The sequence below is a fragment of the Plectropomus leopardus genome, chromosome 3 (assembly GCF_008729295.1).
Source record: "Plectropomus leopardus isolate mb chromosome 3, YSFRI_Pleo_2.0, whole genome shotgun sequence".
NCBI lineage: Eukaryota > Metazoa > Chordata > Actinopteri > Perciformes > Serranidae > Plectropomus > Plectropomus leopardus.
In genome coordinates, this window is record NC_056465.1 from 33,604,580 (window position 1) to 33,628,764 (window position 24,185).

General features: G+C 38.1%; 3 protein-coding genes across 3 annotated transcripts; 1 reads left to right on the forward strand and 2 right to left on the reverse strand.

Moving 5' to 3' along the window:
• The first annotated feature begins 577 nt into the window (after positions 1-577).
• gtpbp6 (GTP binding protein 6 (putative)) lies at positions 578-6,596 on the forward strand. Its single transcript, XM_042483874.1, is given in 12 exon segments — positions 578-784; positions 787-917; positions 919-1,066; positions 1,977-2,114; positions 3,012-3,082; positions 3,162-3,292; positions 3,386-3,456; positions 3,552-3,709; positions 4,477-4,686; positions 4,832-4,980; positions 5,861-6,013; positions 6,092-6,596. Coding segments are annotated over 12 exon segments (1,590 nt in total). The 5' UTR covers positions 578-681; the 3' UTR covers positions 6,219-6,596.
• A 446-nt stretch (positions 6,597-7,042) lies between these two features.
• On the reverse strand, positions 7,043-11,148 carry si:dkey-66a8.7 (PI-PLC X domain-containing protein 1). Its single transcript, XM_042483745.1, is given in 7 exon segments — positions 7,043-7,434; positions 8,446-8,629; positions 8,707-8,729; positions 8,732-8,861; positions 9,650-9,778; positions 9,876-10,012; positions 10,930-11,148. Coding segments are annotated over 7 exon segments (936 nt in total). The 5' UTR covers positions 11,012-11,148; the 3' UTR covers positions 7,043-7,183.
• A 2,383-nt stretch (positions 11,149-13,531) lies between these two features.
• Positions 13,532-21,473, reverse strand: plcxd1 (phosphatidylinositol-specific phospholipase C, X domain containing 1). The gene is made up of 7 exons (XM_042512303.1): positions 20,956-21,473; positions 20,655-20,781; positions 19,699-19,841; positions 19,466-19,594; positions 17,866-18,021; positions 14,524-14,704; positions 13,532-14,424 (listed from the first exon to the last, which is right to left on the reverse strand). Exons 2-7 carry the CDS (start codon positions 20,764-20,766, stop codon positions 14,180-14,182), a joined length of 966 nt encoding a protein of 321 aa, XP_042368237.1. The 5' UTR covers positions 20,767-20,781; positions 20,956-21,473; the 3' UTR covers positions 13,532-14,179.
• Positions 21,474-24,185: the final 2,712 nt, after the last annotated feature.

The following is a 24,185-nucleotide window of genomic DNA, read 5'->3' on the forward strand; positions in this document are numbered from 1 at the left end:
ATAGAAAATGTAAATAATAGTAATAATAATAATAATAGTAATAAGTCCAATAATAATAATTTTAAAAGACAAAAAATAACTATGCTTTTCCAGAAGCAAAAAAAATGCATTTTACAACAATTAACAAAATATATTAATGCTATTAAATACTTTACCAGAGGTTAAACATTGAAAAATAAAATTTGCACTTTTTATGAAAGTGATATGAAATCATATAAAATGCTTCTCTTTTTTTTTTTACTTTATTGAAATTAAGTACCTCACAATCATTATAACAAATCATAATAATCTTAGTGGTTATAATAAAAGAAAACAAGATGAAGTTAATTACAGACAGCTGACAGTATATATATATATATATATATATATATATATTATATATATATATTTATTATTATATATTGATTATTATTCTATCGTCTGCATTTCTCTTAAAAAATGCCAAAAATCAAGTTTAAACTGCAGGTTTTAGTGATAGTAAAGACCTTTGAACAGCAGGGGGCGGTGTGCGCTTTGCATGCTGGTTTGTGATCCTTCAGCGCGCGAGAAGAAGAAGACGAAAACGTCAACAGCTGATCTGATGGTGACCTCGTGCCTCAGTTTCAGCATGATTTGTGTAAGTTAGTTTGATCGGGAAAATCTGAGCTGTGAGTTCAGTCAGTCCGAACATCTGGAGACACGATGAGGACACTGAGGAGGCTCCAGTCCTGGTGTCCTCTCCTGCAGAGACGCTGCTCCTCTCTCTGTCAGAGACCAGCGGTCTGCAGACTCCTGCTCGCTCCTCATTTGCTCCTGCAGCCAGCTGCTCAGGTGCGTCTGCGCAGCACATCAAGAGGTTTTCTCTGTCCGCGTGCAGGTCCAGAAACAAAGATGACTCCAGCAGCGGTGAGCACGCGGGATTTAACCATGAGGAGGAGGGGGGAGGAGGAGGAGGACTTCATAGATGACAGAGAGGTGGAGGAGCTGTTTCAGCTGCAGGTCCCTGCAGGAGAGCATCAGCAGCACAGAGTGTTCATCGTGCACCCTGATGTGAAGTGGGGCAGCAGGAAGCAGCACCTGACCACAGGTAACTACACCTCACAGCACCGTGACGCAGCAACACCTGAGACTCACAAATATAAATGTATTTTATTCACGTTTTTTGGCGTAACATAATGATAGTGATTGGCCAATCTCAGACAGTCAAAAGATAATCCTCATGCGCGGATTTGTTTATACTGATACACAGACCAGGGGTCGACCTTTATTGGTTTTTTAGGGCCGATACTGATACTATTTATTAGTAGTTAATGAGTCCGATATTTGGAACCGATATGCATTTATAATAAAAATGAAAATGTTTTTGTCAATATTTAGATTTTGGAATATAACAGACTGTAACATAAAACTTTGTTTAAATGCTTTTAGCAAATGTTTTCTCAACTTTGAAACTTTCAACATCATATACAGCAACTTTTATTTATTTATTTATTTTAATAAAGTCAAGTGACAATTTAATTAAAAAGACCCAATGTATCCTATATACAAATGTGTACTGCGGCCTTTCTGTTCCTCTTTTTCTCATTATCTTTTATTATTTTGTGCGGTTTTAGATACTGCACATATGTGTGTGTAGATATTGGTTGGAGTTGATTGTCATAATCAGAGAGAGGTTGTCATGGCCTTAGAATATTTTTTAGTATTTTATGACTTATTGTTATTTTAGAAATTCATTACTTTGCACCGGGGTCATAATAAAATCAAGCAAATGTACCCAAAAAAACATTCAGTAAAGAAAAAATAAATAAAATTTGTGCATTTTATCCTATGTGATAAGGAAATCCTTCATCTATAATGTAAGCCACTGGTTATAAATATTTGACATATTTAAAGAAAATACAAGGAAGTAGTAAATGGGGGCAGAAATGTTTCTGCGTCACGGCAGCGGCCCGTGTGACCGTGTGACCCGCTGATTTATCTGGCCTCTCTGCGTGCAGCTGAGCTGATGATGGCCGAGGCCGTGGGGCTGGTGAACACTCTGGACGACTGGAGAGTCGTGGACACGATCATCCTCTCCACCAAGACACCAGAGAAGAAGAGGATATTTGGCAAAGGCAACTTCCTGTCTCTCACAGGTATTTATCCCGTCTGTGCTCGCCTGCCTTTAACCCTTTAACACCTGGATCTACATCAGTTTTCTTGTGCTGCATTCAGACGCCCCTCACAAGAATTTAAACCTCTGAAACCCAAAAACTGGTTTGATTTTTTTTTTCAAAAACAACAAACAAATAAAAGATAATAATAAGCAACTTGGCAAGAAATGTCCCACATGCCATAAAAATTAAAATTATCTGAACATTAGCAGATTATTGGATATGATCCAAAAATGTTTAGATTTTCAGAAAACTATATTTATAATTATATGATTATCTCTGGAGGCCATTTCTTGTTGTTTTTTAAATTTTTTTTACTGCTTTCTCTTTTTTTTAATTTCATGTAATTTTCTTGTGACTTCTTAAGAATGTCTTTCTATTTTGAGGGCATTTCTGTTAAATAGCTCGTTTGCTTCTATCAGTGTGTTTTTTAAAAATTAAACCAATATGCTCATGTTTCAAAGAGTTAACTCTTTACAACACATGTCCAAGAAAATCACAAGAAACAATAAAATTATCCAAAAAAAGAAAAGTAAAATAAGAAAAACAAATAAGAAAATGACCTGAAAAAAGTGCAAAAACCCTTTTTTAAAAAAGGGCCTTTTTTGCTGTAACACAATTTTAAACATATAATATATATGATTGAAATTTAATGATTGAAATATAGTTTTCTGGACATTTTCTTTAGATTTTTGATAATTTTGCATCAACTAGTTTTCAGGTCAATTTCTGGTCATTTTCTTTGTTTTTCTTGCAGTTTGTGTGACATTTCTTACCAAGTAGGTCATTGCATTTATCCTCAAGTTTTTGAAAGAAATCATGAAATTTGCTCAGGTTCGAAGGGTTAATGCGACTCGTGTGCTTTTTTTCACTGTTTAGAGAGAATCAGGAGAACAGCAGGAATCACTGCGGTGTTTGTGAACGTGGAGCGTCTGTCGGCTCTGTCTGAGGTGTGCTGATCTGAAATCGCTCTCTGGCTGCACACAGGAGGGTTTTCACACACTGACGGACATTTTCTCGTCCATTTAGAGGGAGCTCGAGGAGGCCTGGGGGGTTAAAGTCTTTGACAGATACTCGATGGTCCTCCACATCTTCAGGTGCAACGCCAGGACGAAAGAGGCCAAGTTACAGATCTCTCTGGCAGAGATCCCTTTGTTAAGGTGCCTTTGAGCACTCAAAGTGCCCCACCTTTAACATATTTTAATGTTTTTCCCCTCAGCCATTAAAATTTTAAATGTCTCCATGTGATTTAGATCTCGTCTGAAAAATGAAATGGCAAATTTGGATCAGCAGGGCGGAGGATCGAGATACATCGGAGGTTCAGGTAACATCCCTGAACGATAAAAGGCAGCACACACACACACACACACACACGCCTCTGCCCGGATGTTGCTGCAGCTCTGTGATTGGTCCTTACAGGTGAGACTCTGTTCGAGGTGCAGCAGAGACTGCTGAAGGAGCGCGAGATGAAGATTCGCTCAGCGCTGGAGAAACTGCGGAGAAAAAGGCACCTGCTGCGATCTCAGCGCAAACACAAGGAGTTCCCCACCGTCTCTGTGTTAGGATATACCAACTGTGTGTGAGAGACTGCAAACAGTTTGAGAAAATAGTTTTCATATTGCTTTGTTTATCTGTTTGATATTTCATTTCATTTAATTTAACCTGAGCAAATTGGCTTGATTTCTTTCCAAAAATATGGGAAGACAGCAGTGAACAATGAAAGAAGTGAAATTAGTAAAAAGTAAAAGGAAATTACCTGAAAATTGGTAAAAAAAATAAATAAATAAATAATACGTAAAATAAAATTTAAAAAAAAAAAGAAGTACCCGAAAAGAGAAATTATTTTGTTACACAATTAAAATACGCAATTATGATAATTATTAATATAGTTTTCCTTAATTTTTCCCCAGAAATTTTTCACTAGTTTGTCAAAAATTATTTTCTAAATCTACCAATTTCTTATCGAGTTGCTCATTTTTTTCCTGATTTTTGAAAGAAATTGCACCAGTTTCCTCAGGCTTCAAAGGTTTTATTACGAGTAAAAGGTGACTTAAATCTGCACAAGAAAAGTGACGTCAGTCAGGTCTCAAAATGTTAATTGAATTTACTATAATTAATTTACTGTAATTTTTTTATTTTATTTTATTTTATTTAAAAGGGACACAGCGTATTAATGAACATCAGTATAGAATATTAATGTTAATGTGCCAGAGTTAGCAGGACTGCTGATTTACATCCGTAGTTTCTTGGCTGGAAACAGACAGTAGAAATATTAAGAAAGAAAAACAAGAAAAAATAGAAAACAATAATTACAACCATTCATACATCCTTTATCATCTGTTCAGGTAAAACGACCCTGATCAAAGCGCTGACTGGCGACAGCGGTCTTCAACCCAGAAACCAGCTGTTCGCCACGCTGGATGTCACCGTCCACGCCGGCCAGCTGCCCAGCCGCATGACGGTCCTGTACGTGGACACCATCGGCTTCCTGTCCCAGCTGCCGCACCAGCTCATCGACTCGTTCTCCGCCACGCTGGAGGACATCAAACACTCAGTGAGTACCTGCCGCTCACATTGAGGGTGTTTATTTGCCTCCACGCCGGTGACAGCTGCTGCCGCAGGCATTGTGTTTTTAGAGGTGTGCACGAGCCTCCATATTTGAGAGTAAAGCTGCTGACTTGTCTTTCTCACACTTCCAGGACCTGTTGGTCCACGTCAGAGACATCAGCCACCCAGAGACGGCGAATCAGAAGGTCAACGTGCTGAATGTGCTGAAGAACCTGCAGATCCCCGACAGGCTGATGAACTCCATGATAGAAGTCCACAATAAAATCGACCTCGTTGACAAGTAAGAGAAAACATCTTCAGCTTTGGGAAGATATTAAAAAATTCCAGTTGAGATGGAAAATAAGACCAACTTTATTCTTAAAGGCTTACATCAATATTTGTCAGCTTTTCCCGTGTTTTTGTGTCTAAATATAACTGATGGGAGCAACAATTTTTTAAATTGCAGTTGGCAGCGATCCATCTATGCACAAGAAGATCACTACAGTCACTAACTCTGGTTTGATTGAAATAACTTAACTTAATTTATCCAGTTAGATATGAAAATATGCTGGCTCCATGCACGCTTAAATTACTGTTTATTTAAATGAAGTCTGGTGGGTTTGGCGAAAACGATTTTTTGGGTTGTTTCTGGTTTAATAAAAAAGATCTTACTCTTTAACAAGAAAGTCTTTCTCTGCATGATCTTTTCCATAAAATTTCCAGACTTATAATAAAACACTTTTTTTAACAAGCTGAGCCTGTCAGTGGCAAAAACAAGCACTTTAAGTTAATCTCATTAGTTACTTAGAAACAAAAACATGGCAAAATGCAGTCAAAAAATACACAAGTTACCCCCTTTCTGTGTCATAAAGCCAAAGCTTTACTTACAACACTGAATTTAGGTAATAAAATGACTCATGTAACTGCACTCGAAACAATAAAAGACATTGAATTTAGGAAACTAATTGTAGATACAATATATAGTATTATATAGTATTATTATGAATGGCATCATTTTTCTTTTTACCTTTTTGTGTGTTCTGTGTAAATACAGTTATAATTATTATTTTATATTAATTTTAGATTATTTTTATTGCAGATTTTATATATACATATTCATATCCTGTTATATAATTTATATTAATATTATTTTTAAAAATAATATTTTGTGTTTGTCTCAGCTATCAGTCAGCTGAGCCTGACGTACTGCCCATATCCGCCCTGGAGGAGCGAGGCCTGGGTGAGCTGCGGAAAGCAGTGGAGGAGGAGATTTTAAACTCTACAGGAAAACACATTTTAGATGTGAAAGTCGACCTCAGCACTCCTCAGTTAAGGTGAGAGCTGTTCTTTTCTCTCTTTTTTTTTAAGAGTAAAAGAAGCATCCGTTAGTTAATGTGCGTCTTCGTCCACAGCTGGCTGTATAAGGAAGCCACCGTTCAGGACGTGCAGGTGAATGCAGACGAAGGCTCGGCCGTCGTCAAGGTCATCATCATCAGCGCCGCTGCTTACGGACGCTACAGGAAGCTGTTCACAGGCTGATAACAGAGTAGAGAGGAGGGTGATCCTTCATGCTGCAGCGCCAAAGAAAATACTGCTCCATGTGGACCACAGACATCTTTAAAAAGACTGTATGTATTGTACAGTGTATTACAATAATGGAAAATATACATTTTGGAAAGAATAATGTACGTTCTTGTAAAAAATTGCACATTAGAGGAGATAATCAGAAGTAAATACAGATTTTCCTGTCAGAACTCTTTAAGGAACACGCACCCCAAAAATGACCATTTGTAAATCAGTTACTCGCCCTGTGTTCAGTTGAATTTTGAAGAAAGCTTTAATTTTCTCACATACGTCCAAGCTGTACACTGAAACTGATACTGATTTTTTTTAGGGGGCTAAAATATGTTGTGCTGTGTCCACAGCAGTATAGTGTTGTGTGGGACAGAGGAGAGGGGGGCGGCTGGAGTGTGACTTTTTTAATTTAAAATAAATATAAAATACTGACTGACTTTTTAAGTTTTACGTCCCTCTGCTAAGCCAAAATTAAAAACACAAGCCCTTCTTCAGTGCTTTCATTTTTTTAAATGCCTGAACTGTTTTGCAGCACCCCTCCCTCCTCATAAATAACAAACAGTCCCTATCTCAAACCACAGAGGGAGGCCGGTGCAGAAACCAGAAACCAGACTTGGATTATGCTGCACGACTTGTTTGAGAGTTTGTAACAGTTGTTTTGATATAGGTTTGCTGTTGTTAACGTGGACCCCTGTGACTTCAATTTATCAAAAATATCTCTGTATCTGGATTCGAGGCATGTGCGAAAAAAGTTTTCTTCACGAATTCAGCGTTACACAGGATGATTAATCGATATAAAAATGGTCATTTGGGGGGTTAAGCTTCCCTTGAATGTATACAAAAGTGGATTTAAATGGACAGAAGTAAAAGAGGAGATGAGGTATACAGTGGCAATGTCAGGGATCAGTGCCCATGGAATAAACTTTTTTTTATCTGACGGCATTTTTCCGTAGCAGTTTTTGGTTCAGTCCAATGACCAGAGAGCAGAGCGGAAGTGGACCCACAAAGTCTCCTGCGATGATGTTGAGGCTCTGGGGGTCCGACCCGGGTACCTGCTCCTCCAGCCAGCTCCTCAAACACTCCCAGTTACTGAAGGTCAGCGTCCGCAGGGATTGCTTCGGGTTCTTGGTGATGTAGTACCGATCAGCTGTCAGGTTCAGACCAGAGACGAAGAAGCCCTCTGGAAAAACGGATACCGTAAAACTTCAAATATAAGCCCAGTGCTTTTTACAAGTCGGGTGTGGCGACATATTATGACAAATGAAGGCTTTTGTCAGTTATAGTGTCGGTCTCGATACCATGCAGTTCAATTATACAGAAGTTCTTTGGATGTATAAAAGCGGGTTTTTGGTTATCAGTTTAGTTTGCTGCTTAGATCACACATACAAATATCTATTTTTAAACTTTTGTCAATATGGACACGCTACACAATGTCAAGCTCAAGTTCTCAGTTTTATTTATAGAGCCCATTATCACAAAACAAGGTTTGCCTCAGAGGGCTTTACAGTGTACGACATCCCTCTGCCCTTAGCCTCACATCACCCAAGAAAAATATCCCCAAAAAGAACCCCTGTAACGGGGAAAAAAAAAGGAAGAAACCTCAGGAAGAGCGGTAATGTTAGCTTGGTAAGATTCTCCACATTTTTAATCATTCAGTTAATTTTACTGAAACCATGAGCACCAACAGTAATATCGGCAAAGACGCAAAAATATAGATATGTAGATGCAGAAGACTATTTTTTAAAAGTGAAGGAAAGAGCTGTATTTAAAGTTATATATTTAAAATAAATTATTTTAAAAAATTATTAGAATTCTTAAGTTTTTTTTCCATGCCATTTTTTGCTTTGTATTTTTTGTTTTACTTTATCTTTTTTATTTTAGTTTATTATGCAATTTTTCTGGTGATTTTTTTGTGCTTTTCGCAGATTTCTTGCTTACATCCGGGTCATTTATTCTTTTTTTGCTTGTTAACCTTCTTTCCATGTTTTTTTTTAAATAGCCACTTTTTCCAAGTTTCAAAGGGTTAATTAAATAATTTCATTACCATCTTTGCTGAGCAACAGTTTTATGTAAAAGGAATTCAAATTAATATTAATTGAATTTTTACGGTTATTTATGGAAACTTTATTAATGGAAACACTTAGGTGCAGTGAACGTCAGATATTTGGGCCAAAGTGTAAATGACACCCACCTGGACGTCCCAGGTCTTTGTTCCAGTCCAGGTATCTGATCACTCCCTGTGCCGTGCGCTGGTTGGCCCACCAGTAAGGGATGGCAGGCCACAGCTCCTGATGTCTCGCTGCGATCTGGGACTCGTAGGACAGGACGACCTGGTAACCGGACGCCCACAGACTCCGCAGGGTCAGGACCGCTTCCTGTGGAGGGCAGGTACAGTTAAGTAAAGGCAGTGTCTTTTTATTCCCTAAATTAGCTGTTAGAGGAGAGAATCAACCTTGCAGGGACAGAGTTTAGAGCGAACAGCTTCTTCAGCGAGAAAATAAACAATTGATGGAGGCTGTCTTCGATTCCCTCGAAGTGGCTGCAAGCAAGAATAACAATCTCCTTTGGGTGAGACTCCAGCCAGGTGGCGACAGACGACAGCGTTTCCTGTAGAGGAAGCATTAAATAATAATAAGCTTTAACTGTATATCACCTTTCATACAAAAAAATGCAGCCCAACGTGCTTCACAACAAAGAAAATACATGCACTAACTGCTTCACATCAAGACATAAAGAGACATAATAAAATCCTCAATCAAGCTTTTAAAAAATATTGTACCCCAATATTATTTTCTACTTTCATTTAGTTTATTTTTTAACCAACATCAGGCCTTATCATAAATATCAAATATTCATTCATTTTTATTTACTACATGCAGTAGATTTTTTCTCTAAATGATCACGTTTAGAAATTATTTACAGCAACATTAATTGTGACAGTGCACTGAGATGAAATAGCATGTGTTTTCTCCATATGCCAAATTTGGTCAAATTTAAAAAAAAAAAAAAAAAGCTCAGAATGATATAAAATAATGAAACAATACAATACATGTTTTTATGCTTTGATGGCTGTGGGATCAAAAATTGCAATTTGAATGGGTTTCAGTGGTGCATTTTTTTTTGTTTTTTGTTTCCACTGTGTATTTTAGACTCGGAGCTGACCTGGAAATTCCAAGATTAAACAAAAATACACAATCTTGCCAAATGTATGCCATATACATGAACACAGCCAAAATTATATATTAAAAAAAAAAAGGAAAAAGAAAAAGAAAAATGTGCCAAACAGTCGCTAAGGGTTGATTTTAGGTGATTATACACTAAAGAAAAAATACTTATTAGCAGACAATAGATGCTCTAAATCCTTCACACTGGACCTTTAGGATGATGATACTCACCAGCACTGTTAGGTGTGTGTATATGACGTGTGTGAAGTACAGGTCGCTGGATAAGTCGTTGGGTTTGTGTGCGATTCGGAGATCAAAGTAGCGAATCCCCATCGAAAGCTGCTCCTCGACACTTTTGTCCTGAGAAAGAGCAATTTAAAATAAAAATATCTCTATAATTATATGTTACACCACAGCAAGGCTTTCTCAGTCCCACCTTTCTTTACACCACTCACACCTGTGTCGTAGCCCATTTAAAGATGGCCGGTCTGGTAAAACAGTAGAAAAGTCGATCCAGGAGTCTGAAAGAGTCGGACTCAGACGGGACCAGCGGGGAGTTTATGTCCAGACAGTAACTCATGGCATCGTGGCTCCCTGAAGCAACAGACACACGAAAAGACAGGTTAACCCTTTTTCAGGTACCACATACCAACTCTGAACTGGGACAGACTGGTTTCAGGTAACACACACCTTCAATGCAAGCATTCATTTATTCCCTCAAAAGGAATGAATATTTGAATGATGTCTTCTCTTAGTGTGTGTGTGTGTGTGTGTGTGTGTGTGTGTGTGTGTGTGTGTGTGGTGATTGTTTTGTGTGACTGACTATAGACTACAGTCTTGATCATAAAATAATAAGAGAGAGATGGCAAAAGTAGTAATAAAACATAAAGAAGAGGAGGAGGGCGTGCTTAATTAATATTAGGAAACATAAACAGTTCAAAACACAAATGTATTTACAATCAAAGAAGACGATAAATAGTAAATATTCACATTTTAGACAGTGGAATGAGTGAATTATTTACACTTAAATGTATAAAAAAAAATGCCCAAATAATTTTAAGTGTTTTAATATTGCGGACCTATTCAATATAACAATATAATGAATTAGATTATAAATTTAAAAAACTGCAGGGCAGAAATGAAGTTTTTCGAACTTAAAGAGATAACAATCATATAAATTGTTTTTCTGATTTTTTTTTTTTTAACTCAGAACTTTTTTTCTGTGAAAACTTTTCTCTTATTTCTATTTTGTTAATTTGGGAAATAGAATGAAATGTTTTTGTTTGTATTTTTAGTGAATGTATTATGCTTTCATAACAAACTAACAACAGACTGGACTTTGTGTGTGTGTCTTTCATAAAATAATAGAAAAAAAATCTCAGTTTTACCTTATGCGTCACTTTTTCCAGTTTTTAACTTATGATCACATTGATCGGGGAGAAATATTCTGCACTTGTGAGTTACATTACAAATGTCGGTGTAAACAGTAAAAATCGGCTCTTTATATTTACCGGGAATGGCCAGGTCAGTCAGCGGGGTGTCCCACAGCTCCTCCGGCAGAGCTGCCATCCAGTCCTCGCAGCTCAGATCCATGTTAGTCCGCAAGACCTGCAGGAGACTCACCGAAACCAGCTCTGAAGCATCGATCCCAGGAGCCTGCGCAGGTTAGTCATCATGAGATCGATCCTGTCCTCTTCCTCTTTCTAATTCCTTTAAACGATCCACCACAAACCAACAGAGAGGAGCAGGAGGAGGAGCAGGAGGAGGAGCAGGAGGAGGAGGAGGAGGAGCGGGAGGAGCAGGAGGAGGGTGAAACTTTGAATTTCCTGATTCTTCCGCAGGTGTTGATTGACAGCTGCGCTACAAAACACAGCTGCACGTGACACTCGTGTGGGAATTCACCGGTGTTTTTTGGGAGATCACTGTGCTTTTCTATGTGATACATATCTCTGAACATGTCAGTCATACCTTGTAATGCTGTAACGTGAAATACTTAGTGCTGTCTGGGCGGACTCGTTGCTATGACGTTGAAAAGGGGGCGGGAAATTCTCAAACAGGAAGTTGGAGTTTCTGAGTCTTTTACATGGGCGTAAAATAGAGAATAATAGGGTGAATGAATGGATGATTTTATATACAGGCCTCTGTGTGTGTGTGTGTGTGTGTGTGTGTGTGTGTGTGTGTGTGTATTATATATACATATGTATGGATATACAGTATATATGTATATATGTATTTGTATATGTAAATGTATGTGTGTGTGCATTTCATACATTTTTAGCTAATGCAAGGCAGCTTTGTATAGCACATTTCATACTGTTATTCATCTTTACTTCTCAAAATAAGTATTTCTGTTCTATTTATTCAATCAAAAGTGTAAAATTATAAATGCAAACAACAATTAAATCTTAGAAAAATAAAAGCGATGAGGGTCCGTGTATCATCCGTTCATTAATTATTCAATTCATTCTGGAAAATTAAGAAAAACAAAAACGAGTGACAGTTTATTTGTTTTTCTGTAGAAACGAAATACTGAAGAAAGACATTTATTACATTTCTCATTATCTGCTTAAAAGTAAAAATCAGATAAACAGGAAACAAAAAGAAAATAAGTCAAATTTACGTTGTTCTTTTTTAATTTTTATTTATCTATTTTCTTAATTCAGAGTGCATCACTCTGCTGCGGCCCCCTGCTTCACGTGTGTGCCATCAGAAGAGTGGTGCTCAGAAGTGAGGACATGATGATGCAGAAGATTTCAAAAATATTCATGGTATTACCACAATTAAGGTCCAATTCAATCCCGTGTCTCTGCCAGTGTCTGCTCTTCTCCCATTCTCTGACGGTGTCTCTGCCGGTGTCCCCGCTGGTGTCTGCTCCACTCTCATTCTCTGGTGGTGTCCCTGCTGGTGAACGCTCTCGTCCCATTCTCCACCGCTGTCTCCGCCACTGTCTCCGCCGCTGTCCACTCAGCCCCCATTCTCCGCTGGTGTTTTCACCGGTGTCCCCGCCAGTGTTCCCAGTGTTGTCTGCTCCGCTCTCAATCCCCGCTGGTGTCTCTGTCGGTGTCTCCAAATGTCTACTCCGCTCTCATCCTCCGCCGGTGTCACCGCCGGTGGAGAATATAGGGTGAGTATTGTCAAAACGGGACACTGGCAAAATGGGCCAGTTAAGCTTTGCAATGATTTATATTTTCAAGGAATACACTAAATAACCCAGTACCAGTGTCTATGCATTGCTTGACAAGTATATGATCAGAAAACAAAAGGTCACCCGGATATGACATCATATTTGTATTTGTATATTTGTTAATTTTTTCTTTTGCATATTGTAGTAAAGTGATATCATGTTTGGAGCTCAGACGAGTGGAAAATTCTGTAAATTGTCCAAGAACGCAAATTTTCAAATTTAACAATACTCACTATATATACATATTTTATGGGCACCCATAAAACTGCAGAAAAGGGGACCTAAACTAACATTAAACATTGTCATTATAATCACATTAACCTCCCTGAGTGTCGTCATGTTCGTTGTTTACTTCATATAAATCCAGAGGTTCTTTATGATCTGAATTATCTGGTGTGACCTCTAGTGGGATCCTCCAGTAACAAACGAAGTACACTGGCAAGTATGTAAATGATTTCGCTCTCCATGTGAACGCTCTGTTGGGCTATCTCCAGCCTTACACAGCTTAAACCACCCAGGTTAACAGCAGGCGCTTATATGTGAATAAAAGCATTATTTTCTTATTTTAAAAAACGTGCTTTGTGGCTCTTAAAATCATCTAAATAATGTATCTTTACATGAATTATTTGCCTGTTTTACACCATTGTTTTGATCCCAGAACAGCAGAGTTTCAGACAGATGATGTAACATTAAGTATTGTGATGGGGCGTAAAAGCATTGAACACAAACTACAAAGGGGACACAAAAGCTTTCCCCCCACATTGTGACCCTTTAGGGACTCCATAGTTTGACAATCCCTCCTGTTGAAAACACAGACACGGTCACTTCTTTTGTGTTATTGAAACAAATGCCTTTGTAAGTGGAACAGGCATCTTAAACTGAGACATTTCAACATTTATTTGTAGATTTAACAGTCAGTGATGACGTGATTGTTTAAAAATGCTCATTTTTATTGGAAAAGCTCATCTCCACAGGCACAGCGGTGCAGCATTATTTTAAAACAAGGTTTAATAACCTTTTGGCTCAAGTCAATTATAAGTAAAACAGTCAAGGTTGGGTTCATGCAAATAAGATTTCCATGCATTTTGCATAAGTTTCATGTCTTCTCTACATTCTCTATGGATAAATACATGTGTTTTAGGTGATACATTTTAACTACGTCTCAAAACTTGCTGCCCACATGTCATGATTATAAAAGTTTGTTACCTACGTTACATCCACATGTGCTAATTGAATACATTGTTTGTGCTTACTCGTCTAAAATGCCTACGTCAAGGTGAGATTAGTTGTAATATTATTGCTCTGGTCATCATAACATAAAACTGCTTGCTGACTCGTGGAAACTGATACAGTACATTGCATAAATAGTGAACTGAATGTAAACAAACAAGTGCAGGTAGAAACAGAGTCTGTTTTTCGAGCAGCTTAAAGACTGAAATATACATTTCACTGCCTCCAAATAAGTGCATTTAAATTAATAATTCAAGTACTTTTTCTGTCACTCTTAACAAAACAAGCTCATTTCATGCTGTGGTTCACTTTTTTTTGTAGAATAATGCAAAATGTCACATGAAAAGTCACGAGGACCATTTCAGTAGTTTCTCATTCAGTCTGACGACAGTCGGTACAAAGTGGCTCTCTGTGATAAAGTCCCCAGCGATGATGTTGAGAGAGCCGACTCTGGAGCCGGGAGTCTGCTCTTTAACCCAGCTCAGCAGCGTCGGATACGTGGACATCACCAAGTCCTTCAGGGACTCTGTCGGATGTGTGCAGATGTATTTCAAGTCCTCCGTCAGATTAATTCCTGTGACGAAGAAGCCCCCTGAAACACAAAATATGCACAATATTTATGAGTGCTGTAGGTCTGATTACAGAGTCAGTTACAAAAGTAATAAATCATCCATTAGCTCATTTAGATTACCTGGTCGGCCATGCTGTTTCCTGTGTTCAAACTCCTCGATTAGAGCCTCAGCTTTACATTTGTTGGCCCACCAGTAAGGAATGTGTGGCCACAGGTCACTGTGGCTGCTGGTTATATTGTGTTCATAGGACACAATCACATTGTGGCCTAAAGCCCACAGGTTTCGAAGAGTTAAAACCTCCTGAAATCAGCAGAATAACATAAAAACTTCATTTTCTCTCAAGCATGCTCTAAATTACATTCAAAGTATTAGACTGGTGTTATTCTATATTTTTCATACTTTCAAAGAAACCCATAAAAACACCAAAACCAGATTTCTTGTAATTGCTGTTATTACTCAACCCATATACCAGAAAAAAATATGTTTCTGCAACCTGTGATTACATTACATTTGCATATTTCATAGGTTTCATATCAATGTTTCCAGGTGAAAAATCACATCATCTTTTTTTTCTTCAGTTAAAATGCAAAAAAAAACCATGCCTAAATGCTGACCTATAATATCACAATTACAATATCTGTCAATATTATTGCAAAGTGATTTTTAAAAAATTATAATTACTTTTATTTTTTGCATATTTGAACAGCACCAGCTGGCAGGAAAGGTTCCCACAACATTGGCGTAAACGTTACCGACAAATATCACTTAAAATAATGCTCCTTTAAGGTTAAATGTTGACTACGACATAAACTGCAACATTGTGAGGATGTTTTGGTGATGGTGAGAGGTGACAAATCACAGAATGTTCTGTGAAAAATGTTCCCACAATGTAACATGAGAACAAAGTAATAACGTTTTTAAGCAACATTCAGAGCATGTTGTTGAGGACTGATACCATATTTAGAAGAAAACCTAATGTATGACATGTAAAAAAAAAAACAAGCCCATACATTTTTAACATTTTTTTGTGTTTACAGAGAACGTTATCCTAACTTTGAGAAGAATGTTCTGAGAACTAACAGAAAACTTGCTTGAAACATTACGGGAACCTGCATTATAACATTCTAAGAATGTTTTTAGAACCAAAAATTTTAAGCTTGAGAAACATTGCGTTGGTTGCATTGCAACATTCTCAGAACATTTTAAGAACCAATAATTGCTAGCTGGGGTAACATGTTACAGTAATAACATTAACAGTAACAAGTATTGTAAAGAATAACTAAAAAAAAACCCCAAACTTCATTAATAATAGGAAATTACCACAAATACAAACATCTCATTAAAACCTTACTTTTTTGTGAACGCCTCCTAATTTAAAATCCAGCAATTAATCACATCCCTGATTCTTACTTAGAAACCGTTGCGCGGCGCGCGCACGTCACAGAACAGCGAGCTAACGTTAGCTTGGCGGATGTAAACCGTTAGCATGCATTCACCGGCTGGAAATTATTAATTTCATTACATACTTTCCGGGAGGCAACGAGACGAAAACATCGTTTCGCGAGGCAGCGGTACTAAAACTTCTTCAACTGCGAAAAACAAGAACATAAACCTCCTGAAAAACCGATTATAGCCGACAGCACGACAACCAGAAGCCCCAGGAAATACACCCCACCAAAGGTGAGCCCTCCTCGGCCGCAGCGGACGGCTGTAGCCCTACTCTAGATACACAACCAGAACTGGATTTTAATGGTTGACAACAGGCTACAAGCGACAATGAATGGAGCTTGTGGCTGGATATGTGGTGGGTGAATTTTGAGTAACTCCATTATGGTCGCTCCGTCTTTCAGACAAATCTTTGGGAAAATCCCGGTCACAGGCAGCAGAAGACCTCCAGGTAAGAAATAACACAAGCTAACATTACCTAGCTTTAGCTGCACTTAAACTGAAAGAGATTACTTTGACTTTCACAGAGGTGCAAATGCAAAGTCAGATTTTTTTAGGCTAAAGTAAATCACACAATTACCAACTTTGTGGGGGTGTAATGAAAAAGTAATGTAACGAGTAGTGTAATGAATTACTATTGAGAGCAGGTGATCAGTAAAATAATAATGTCACTTTTAAAAAGTGTAATGAGTAAAGAGATCACACATTACATTTTTGAGTGACGAGCCCACCAAGGTCAAAGGTATGATATTATATGTCTTGGGGTTTTTTAAAACTGTGGTCCTTGCTAGATGTCCACCAATACTAGTTTTTCATGGCCGATATGGCTAGCAATTACTGGTACTTAATGAGACCGGTAACCAATATTTGGGACCAGTACGCATTGACAATAACAATGAAAATATTTCTGTCTAAGTTAAGTATTTGGAATATAATAAAATCCAACAGAAAGCTTCGTTTAAATGCCTTCATTAAATGTTGAATCAAAACTGAACCTTTCAACGTCATATAAAAATAGTTCCCTGAGGTTTTACAAAGAAAAAGTTCCTCTTATGCTGACACTTTCACACATGGGCATCATTAAAATAAAACGCTGATACAGATAATCAGCAAAATGCCAAATATTGGCCCCAATAATAATCTGTGGACTCTTAGTCCTTGCATATATAATTTCAATTGCGGGGCGCTGTAGTTTTTTTTTTTTTTTTTAAGCAAATGTCACTTAAACAATAGTAAACAGCATATTTGTTGGAGACTGTTTACACATTTGGGTTTTCATGTGCAATGTTTCAAGAGGTACCTTAGATTTTTTTTTTTTTTTAATGTTAAGGGACTATTGGTTATTCATGAGAGGGGGTTCAGGGGAGAAATGCTATAAATGGCCACCTTTTGTATTTATTTAAATACCGTCAGCATCCCAAAACCCACAAGTGATTTGGAAAGACAATTTTTCTTTTAAAATCTCCAAAATCACACCATTTATCATAGACAAAAACAGTGAAATATGGTTATTAATGGTGGCGGGAGGTCATGCATTTTCTCCAGTCACTAAGGGGGGATCAGAGGAAAATATCTGAAGCTCCAGAGAGGGTCATGATATAATAAAAACCCAATGTCCCAACCACCCTCTTACTCAAATATCAGTCATGCACAATTCCTAAAATAATTGTACTTTTAAAAGTTCAATAAAAAATGTAAATACATGTTTGATAAACAACATTGTATATTCAGTATTCCCATTTTCAATGATATCATTATTTGCTGTAAACTGCTGCCAGAAATCATGTTTATGTTATTGAAAAAAGTTTTACAGTCGCTGCTGTATTGAGTATTTTCAGCAGGATGGTGTAGGTGCAGGAGCACAGAGAAATAAGTTATCATGATTTGGGTACACAGACAACACTTCTTAGTAGGATCAATCGTCTCTTGGTTTTGGTCTTTCCATGGGATTTATTGACAACAGGAAAAATGTAGATTACAGACACTCTTATATGAAACTAGCGCTTAAGTTTTACCGTTTTTGGACAGAGTTTGGAGGTGAATGTGTTGCGTATGGTCGTAAGCAGCAGCATGTGGAGCTCCGGGCTCAGTCCGAGGAAGTGGCTGAAGGACAGGATGAGCACCTCTTTGGGATGAGCATCCAGCCACTCTCTTATCTCCATCAGAACAGTCTGCCAGGAAAACACAAGTTAGTCTGCTTCTACAGCTGTACTCTGTAATGAAATGCACAATTTACAGCCTTATTTGAAAAGCTAAAAGCTCACGTGAAACTTGTACCACTGCCAGGATCAGATATCCGGTAGGACAGGATTTTTGGTTGTCATGCATGGGTATACCATAGGATGGAAGTCTGTAACAACCTGCCAGATCTGTTCTGGATAAACAAGATATTTTTCCCCTCACCACCTGCCAACTCTCCTTGAGCTCTGCATGAGGAGCATTCAGATTTATCATACAAGAATATTCTCAGTCTTTTTCTGTAGCTGAGCTGAGTACCATAGAGATATCATGGAAATGCTTGCCTGTTGATTTTGTCCCAGTGGGCCACCTACACTCCACCTGCTATGCGAGGATGGCAAAATCACATTTAGAAGGAAATGTGGCTGCTTTTGTTCCCACTAGAGCCACAGTGAAAAGATTTATAGAAAAGTGATGAAGTCCTGACTAAGAAAACTGCTGCAGCACCCAATACACTGCGTTAGTATTAGGATTAGAAATCACCACAGACCCCGTGATACGATATGATCACAATATATTATCACAATTATATATAATATATATTTAAATGTGTTGCAGTATGCTGAGTATTGTGATAAAATGTATTGCGATATATTTCTTTTCTGTAATTCTCTTTTTATTGGTTTATATAAATCCTGCCCCACTAGCATTTTATATCTATATTTTTCAAGATTGTATCTAAATTAGAATTTCCAGTATTGTGACAACACTATGCTGGGTTTTATATTTGAAAGTGTCTCCAGCTCCACGTGATTATTACCAGCAAAGTTAATGGTACACATAAGAAAGGGGCTTAAAGTGTTGTTACATAATTTTTAAAAGAGGAAATAACGCCTGCTTCCTCTTAAAAATGAAATGTTGAACTCAAAAGCAACAAAATGCACCCTTGTCTGTAATGACCTGTAGTTTATGGTGGCAAAGTTTAGACTGATATCATCAATATCCTTTAGCATTTATTATTATCCTGTAATTATTACTTGTGGCCATGATGTTCAGTAACATTTTAAAATGGACATGAATAACCCGTTTATGATTGTGTTTTTGGAGCATTATTCTTAATAATAATAATGCCGTTTTCCCACTGAAATAACAAAAAAACATACAAAATTAAAACCATTATGTAGATGTTTGAGTTTTTTTTTTAGGTGACAAAACATTTATAACAAATTTAATAAAAATCTTAGAAAAGCAGAGGTGGGATGATTTAGTATCTCACTACTGTGATAATTGTTTGCTGAGCATGGTTGTACTGTTCTTTATAGTTATCTTTATGGTTATTGTTATGGAAACAGATGGCCTTCACAGGAGCATAAATACCACTGTGTTATAGTGGACGTGTGTGTGTGTGTGTGTGAGTGTGTGCTGTTGTGAGTTCACCTCCACAGTGAGTGTTGTGTATACTCCGTGGTAGAAGTACAGATCGGTGGAGCTGTCATTGGGCCTGTGTGCGATTCTCAGGTCACAGTATCTGACCCCACAGTCCAGCTGCTGCTTTATAGTGTACTCCTGCAAGACAGGAGATGCAGAATTTATTATGAGGGCTAGCTTTAAATTATTGTTATTATAAATGAGTAAACAATAACCTGATGTGTATTTTTAGGATTTCTCACCTGCGTTATCGCCCATTTGTACACAAAGGGGCGAATGAGAGGCTTCATGTATTTGTCCAGCTTTTGAAGCATGTCAGGCTGGGTGAGGTCAACAGGGGATCTGTCATTCATATCCAGACAGTAGGTTATTGCATTGTGGCTGCCTAATTGGGGAAGAGATAATAAACATAAGTCATTACTAGACATGTGACTGCTTTATGTAATAGTTTTGGTGGCACTGAGAGCTACTGCAGCTGAAGAAAATACATGCAAATACACAAAAGACACGCAAATGAGCATGGGCCACCTCAAACAGAAGCTAGAAAACAATCTGTCAAAGAGTTAAAGTGTTGTCAGCTGGAGAGACCGAGGGCGGTTGTAGCAGCTATTGGTTTTGATGTTATTACTCAAAAACAACTTACTATCTGGATTAGGGATGAGAACTATAAACTGATGATCGATTAATCAGTTGTTAAGACTTAAATCGAGTATGTGAAATTTATTCGATAGGCTCCGCAGTGGCACAAAAAGCAGATCATTTTTGATAAGACATAGCTGCTTTTCCCATCAGGATAGAGGCATGAAAAGCACCTGTTTTTCTGAGGCATTGCTGTGTTTCCTGCCGGATTAATGACGCAAAATTTGTTTTTTTTACCAAGACATTGCTCTGTTTCCTGCTGCGATGGCACAAAAAGCGCTTGTTTTACTGTGACATCACCACTTTTCTAGCAGGTATTGTTCCCCTAGAACCACGTATTTTAAGCCAAAACATGATCTTTTCTAACCATAACCACGTGTTTTGGCTTTTTTAACCACAGCATAATTGGTCTGAAGAAACATACAATACAATCTGGTGATGTTGCACAGTTGTCCCTGGTCTCCCCTACGCTAAAACCACTCACACAAATCTACACTGTCAACACTCAGTTAACAACCTATTCATCCACACCACGTCCTGCTGTTGTTTGGCAGCCTACCTGGGATGGCCAGGTGGTACAGTGGGATGTCCCACAGGGCGCATGGCAGGTGAGACATCCAGCTCTCCATGGGCAGCTCTCCCAGACGCATCTCTCTCCCCACCGAGGACATGATGAGCACCGGCGTCTGCACCCCGTCAGTGAACACACATATAATGATTATTAATGATGCTTCCTGTTGTGCAACATCGGCAGTTTAATGGCATTGTGGTTTGTTTTTATTGACTATATATAATGAATGTGCACGATGTGCCGAAAACTTGACAGACAGTAATGCGAGAGCTGTTTATACCACACTTACTTGATCAAACTGCTGCTCCCTCCACCCGCCAAACCAGCCGAACCACCCAAACCACCACAGAGGGCAAACACGACGAAACTAAAGCTGAGGGCGCGTGCCTGCACAAATCCATCCTAAATCGCGTGAACATGTCATGGCTGCACATAAAACATGAATGATGTGATCCGGAGATAAAGCGTGGCCGTGTGTCCCTCCCAGCAGCTCTGTCTGGCTACCTTTTACACCTGCATAGCCCGGGATGACGAGGACGGTGGGCCCGGCGCATCGTAGCTTCAGTTATCGATTATCCATTTCGATCGAGTATCCACCGTGTGACCCGCCGGCTCAGGTGCATCAGCAGAGAGTGAGCTCCTCGGTACGCCGGGAGCCTGTCGGTCTCGTGAGGTGCAGCAGCGGCAGTGCGCGGGGAGGGCGGCGGCACCGCCTGCTGACAGATCAGCAGATGCAGAGAGGCTCTCCTCTTAAAGAGAAACGTTACGGAGAAAGAGTGGGCAGAGATGTGCTGATGCTCCACCTGCTCTCTGTGGCTGGAAACTCCCAAACATACTGCAGCCCTGCTCCGGCCTCTAGCTCTCATAAGTGATGTCACAGGAAGTGTTTCCCAACAGCTGGAAATGCCACAACACCTGGTGATACGTCACTGATAGGTGTGGCCAGAGGTGCTCAAAGCATCTCTCTGGGAGCTGGTAGCATTTAGCTTTAAGCGTTGCTGTGTTGAAGAAGTCATGGTGCTGTTTTAAAAGATAGATACAGTCATCATATTATTTACATCAGTTTGGGCTTCTGTTGCCCAGTGATACTCAACTCATGTTCAGCAGGCTAAATCTGGCCCCCAACCATTTTTAGTTCACAATAAAAATAAAGTGATTCACGTTGGAATTTTATTTTTGTACTTAAAGTATACATAAGGTGCCACAGTGCATAATAACAGCATCAAAATAGTTTGTTTATTAAAAAAAAATGTCATATGGAGGATCCCCTTTATCACCCTAAAATTATTGAAATGTCCCAAAATCCTTGAAATGCCCTCAAATTAGTGAAACTTCCCAAAATACGAAAATATCTAGATCTTAGAAAAATCCCAAAATCCTACAAACATTCTAAAGTATAAGAAAAATGTCAAAATCCTAAAATGTCCTAAAATCCCAGAAATGCCCCAAATCTTAGAAATTATGTAAAATCTTAGAAACATCCTCAAATCCTAGAAACGTCCTAAAATAGGAGAAACATTATACATTATGAAAAACGTCCTAAAAACCTAGCAATGTCCCGAAATCCTTGAAATGTCCCGGAATCCTAGAAACATCCTAAAATATGTGAAACCTACTAAAATAGGAGAAACACCCTAAAATGCATGTTTGAAAAATTAGGTTTATTTTCTGATAGTTCTCTGTTTCTTTAATTGCATTTTGGATAGTTTTACTGCTTCAGGCCTCATAAAGTGATTGAAATGAAGGGAGCTGAAAAGGAAGCATCACTTTTTGACTGCAGTTACCTTAAAGGGTTACAATGTTGGTGATAACATCTGTGTTAGGAGGTGAGGGACTTCTTCATTCTGTAAAATGTAAGTAAGATGTGTACAGGCAGACTAAACTATATTTAGCTGTTGTAATATTTTGGTTTGAGATGCCGTCCACATGCAACGTGGCAGCTGTCTCTTATCTTAAAAAGTACCCAAAAGGTGTAAACAGGTAATGATTTTAGAACTCTGACCTTTGTGCTAAAACAGACTTCCCCAGAGGATATTGATTCAGTTGTTTGTTTGTGATAATTTGGTTGGTCAGGTCTTTCTCTGCTTCTTCAGCAGGTCAATAAACCCTGAAACAGCACAAACCAGTGTGGTGAAACTAGACAATCTGCCTGCAGAGCACGTTAAGTCCGACCCTGCTGACTTTGGATCAAACCAGACCTTTCCCTGCTCTGCCTTTCTCTGTTAAATGCCTATTTCATAGCACATATTTTGGCATGTCATCAGTGAAGGCACAGATTTAATTTAGCATTAATAATGACTGCATTTCATTCAGTTTAGCTACATGTACTCACAGAGTCTCAGAACTGTACATGTTGCCTCGCTGACCCAAATAAAGTGTATAGAGCCATCATTTATTACTGTTTCTTTAAATGCTATGAAAAGGCAACATGTCTGCTATGAAAAAGGACACATAATCTAAATATAGCCAATGTTCTCCACTGTACAACACACTGTGTACAGTGGTGCTTTTACTTGCTAAGTATAGAGTTGCTGCCATCTAGCTGTACTTACAAATAACTGATATGGTGCAGTACTACTATAAGTACTCTACTGGTAGTAATCAGCCATTCATTATCTTTTTCTCTCCTCACTCCCAGTTAGAGTCGCAATGGTATAAGATTTTCATGGTGCGATGTCTGTCTCATAAATGTCACTATTTCATGGTATTACAGAATTATTATTATTATTATTATTATCATTATCAGTTACAATGACCCTTAAAGGAATGAAAACAGAAGGGTTAGTTTTCATTCGAGTGTATTATCACTAGAATTAAGACTTGAACCTTTTTTTTCAATAGAGGTGTGTGTAAAAAGTCTCCCTTTTGAAAATAACTAAAATAAATGTGAAATTTTCCACCTAGTTGCAACTTTTTTAAATACCAAGGATAAGTAAAGTTCACAATACGATAATCAGCAACTTTCATATCATGGTATATCCTAAAACCGGTATGTCACTGCAGCCTTACTCTTAGTAATACTTACCTTCTCAAGAATATATTCTATACAATTTTGCATTACAACTTTTGACTATATTGCAAGACTGTGCATCTCACGATTAGTTTCATATTGGAAATTCTTATAATATTGACTACACAAAAAGTAATACAGATTTGCATTTTTCATCAAAGTCAAACACTGAGAATTTATTCTGGGGCTAAAAATAACAAAATGTCAACACCAAATGCTTGGTCAGAGTATTTATTTGTTGATCAGACACCCTTATTTAAAATCACGATTTTGTTAATATTATGATGTTTGAATTAAGACACCATCAAACTTGGATGCCTTTTTTTAAAAAAAAAAAAAAAGAAGAAAAAAACAATGCTTTTGTGGTGAAAAAAAAAGTCAATACAAAGTAACATATCAAGAGAAGTACTGAATTGGCATCTGTATCAAAAAATCTTAACAATGTCCAGCACTAGTAAACCAGTTATTTCAGGTCGTTCACTATCCAAAAAATGTGACACAAGTAACAG

What these genes read in the sequence shown, in the direction of transcription:
- plcxd1 (XM_042512303.1), bottom strand. Translation starts at nt 20,766, where the DNA reads ATGTCCTCGGTGGGGAGAGAGATGCGTCTGGGAGAGCTGCCCATGGAG. An exon ending in ACAAATGGGCGATAACGCAG is followed by an intron (nt 19,595 to 19,698) that starts GTGAGAAATCCT and finishes CCTGTCTTGCAG; the next exon opens with GAGTACACTATAAAGCAGCA. An exon ending in ACACAACACTCACTGTGGAG is followed by an intron (nt 18,022 to 19,465) that starts GTGAACTCACAA and finishes TTTTCCTGGCAG; the next exon opens with ACTGTTCTGATGGAGATAAG.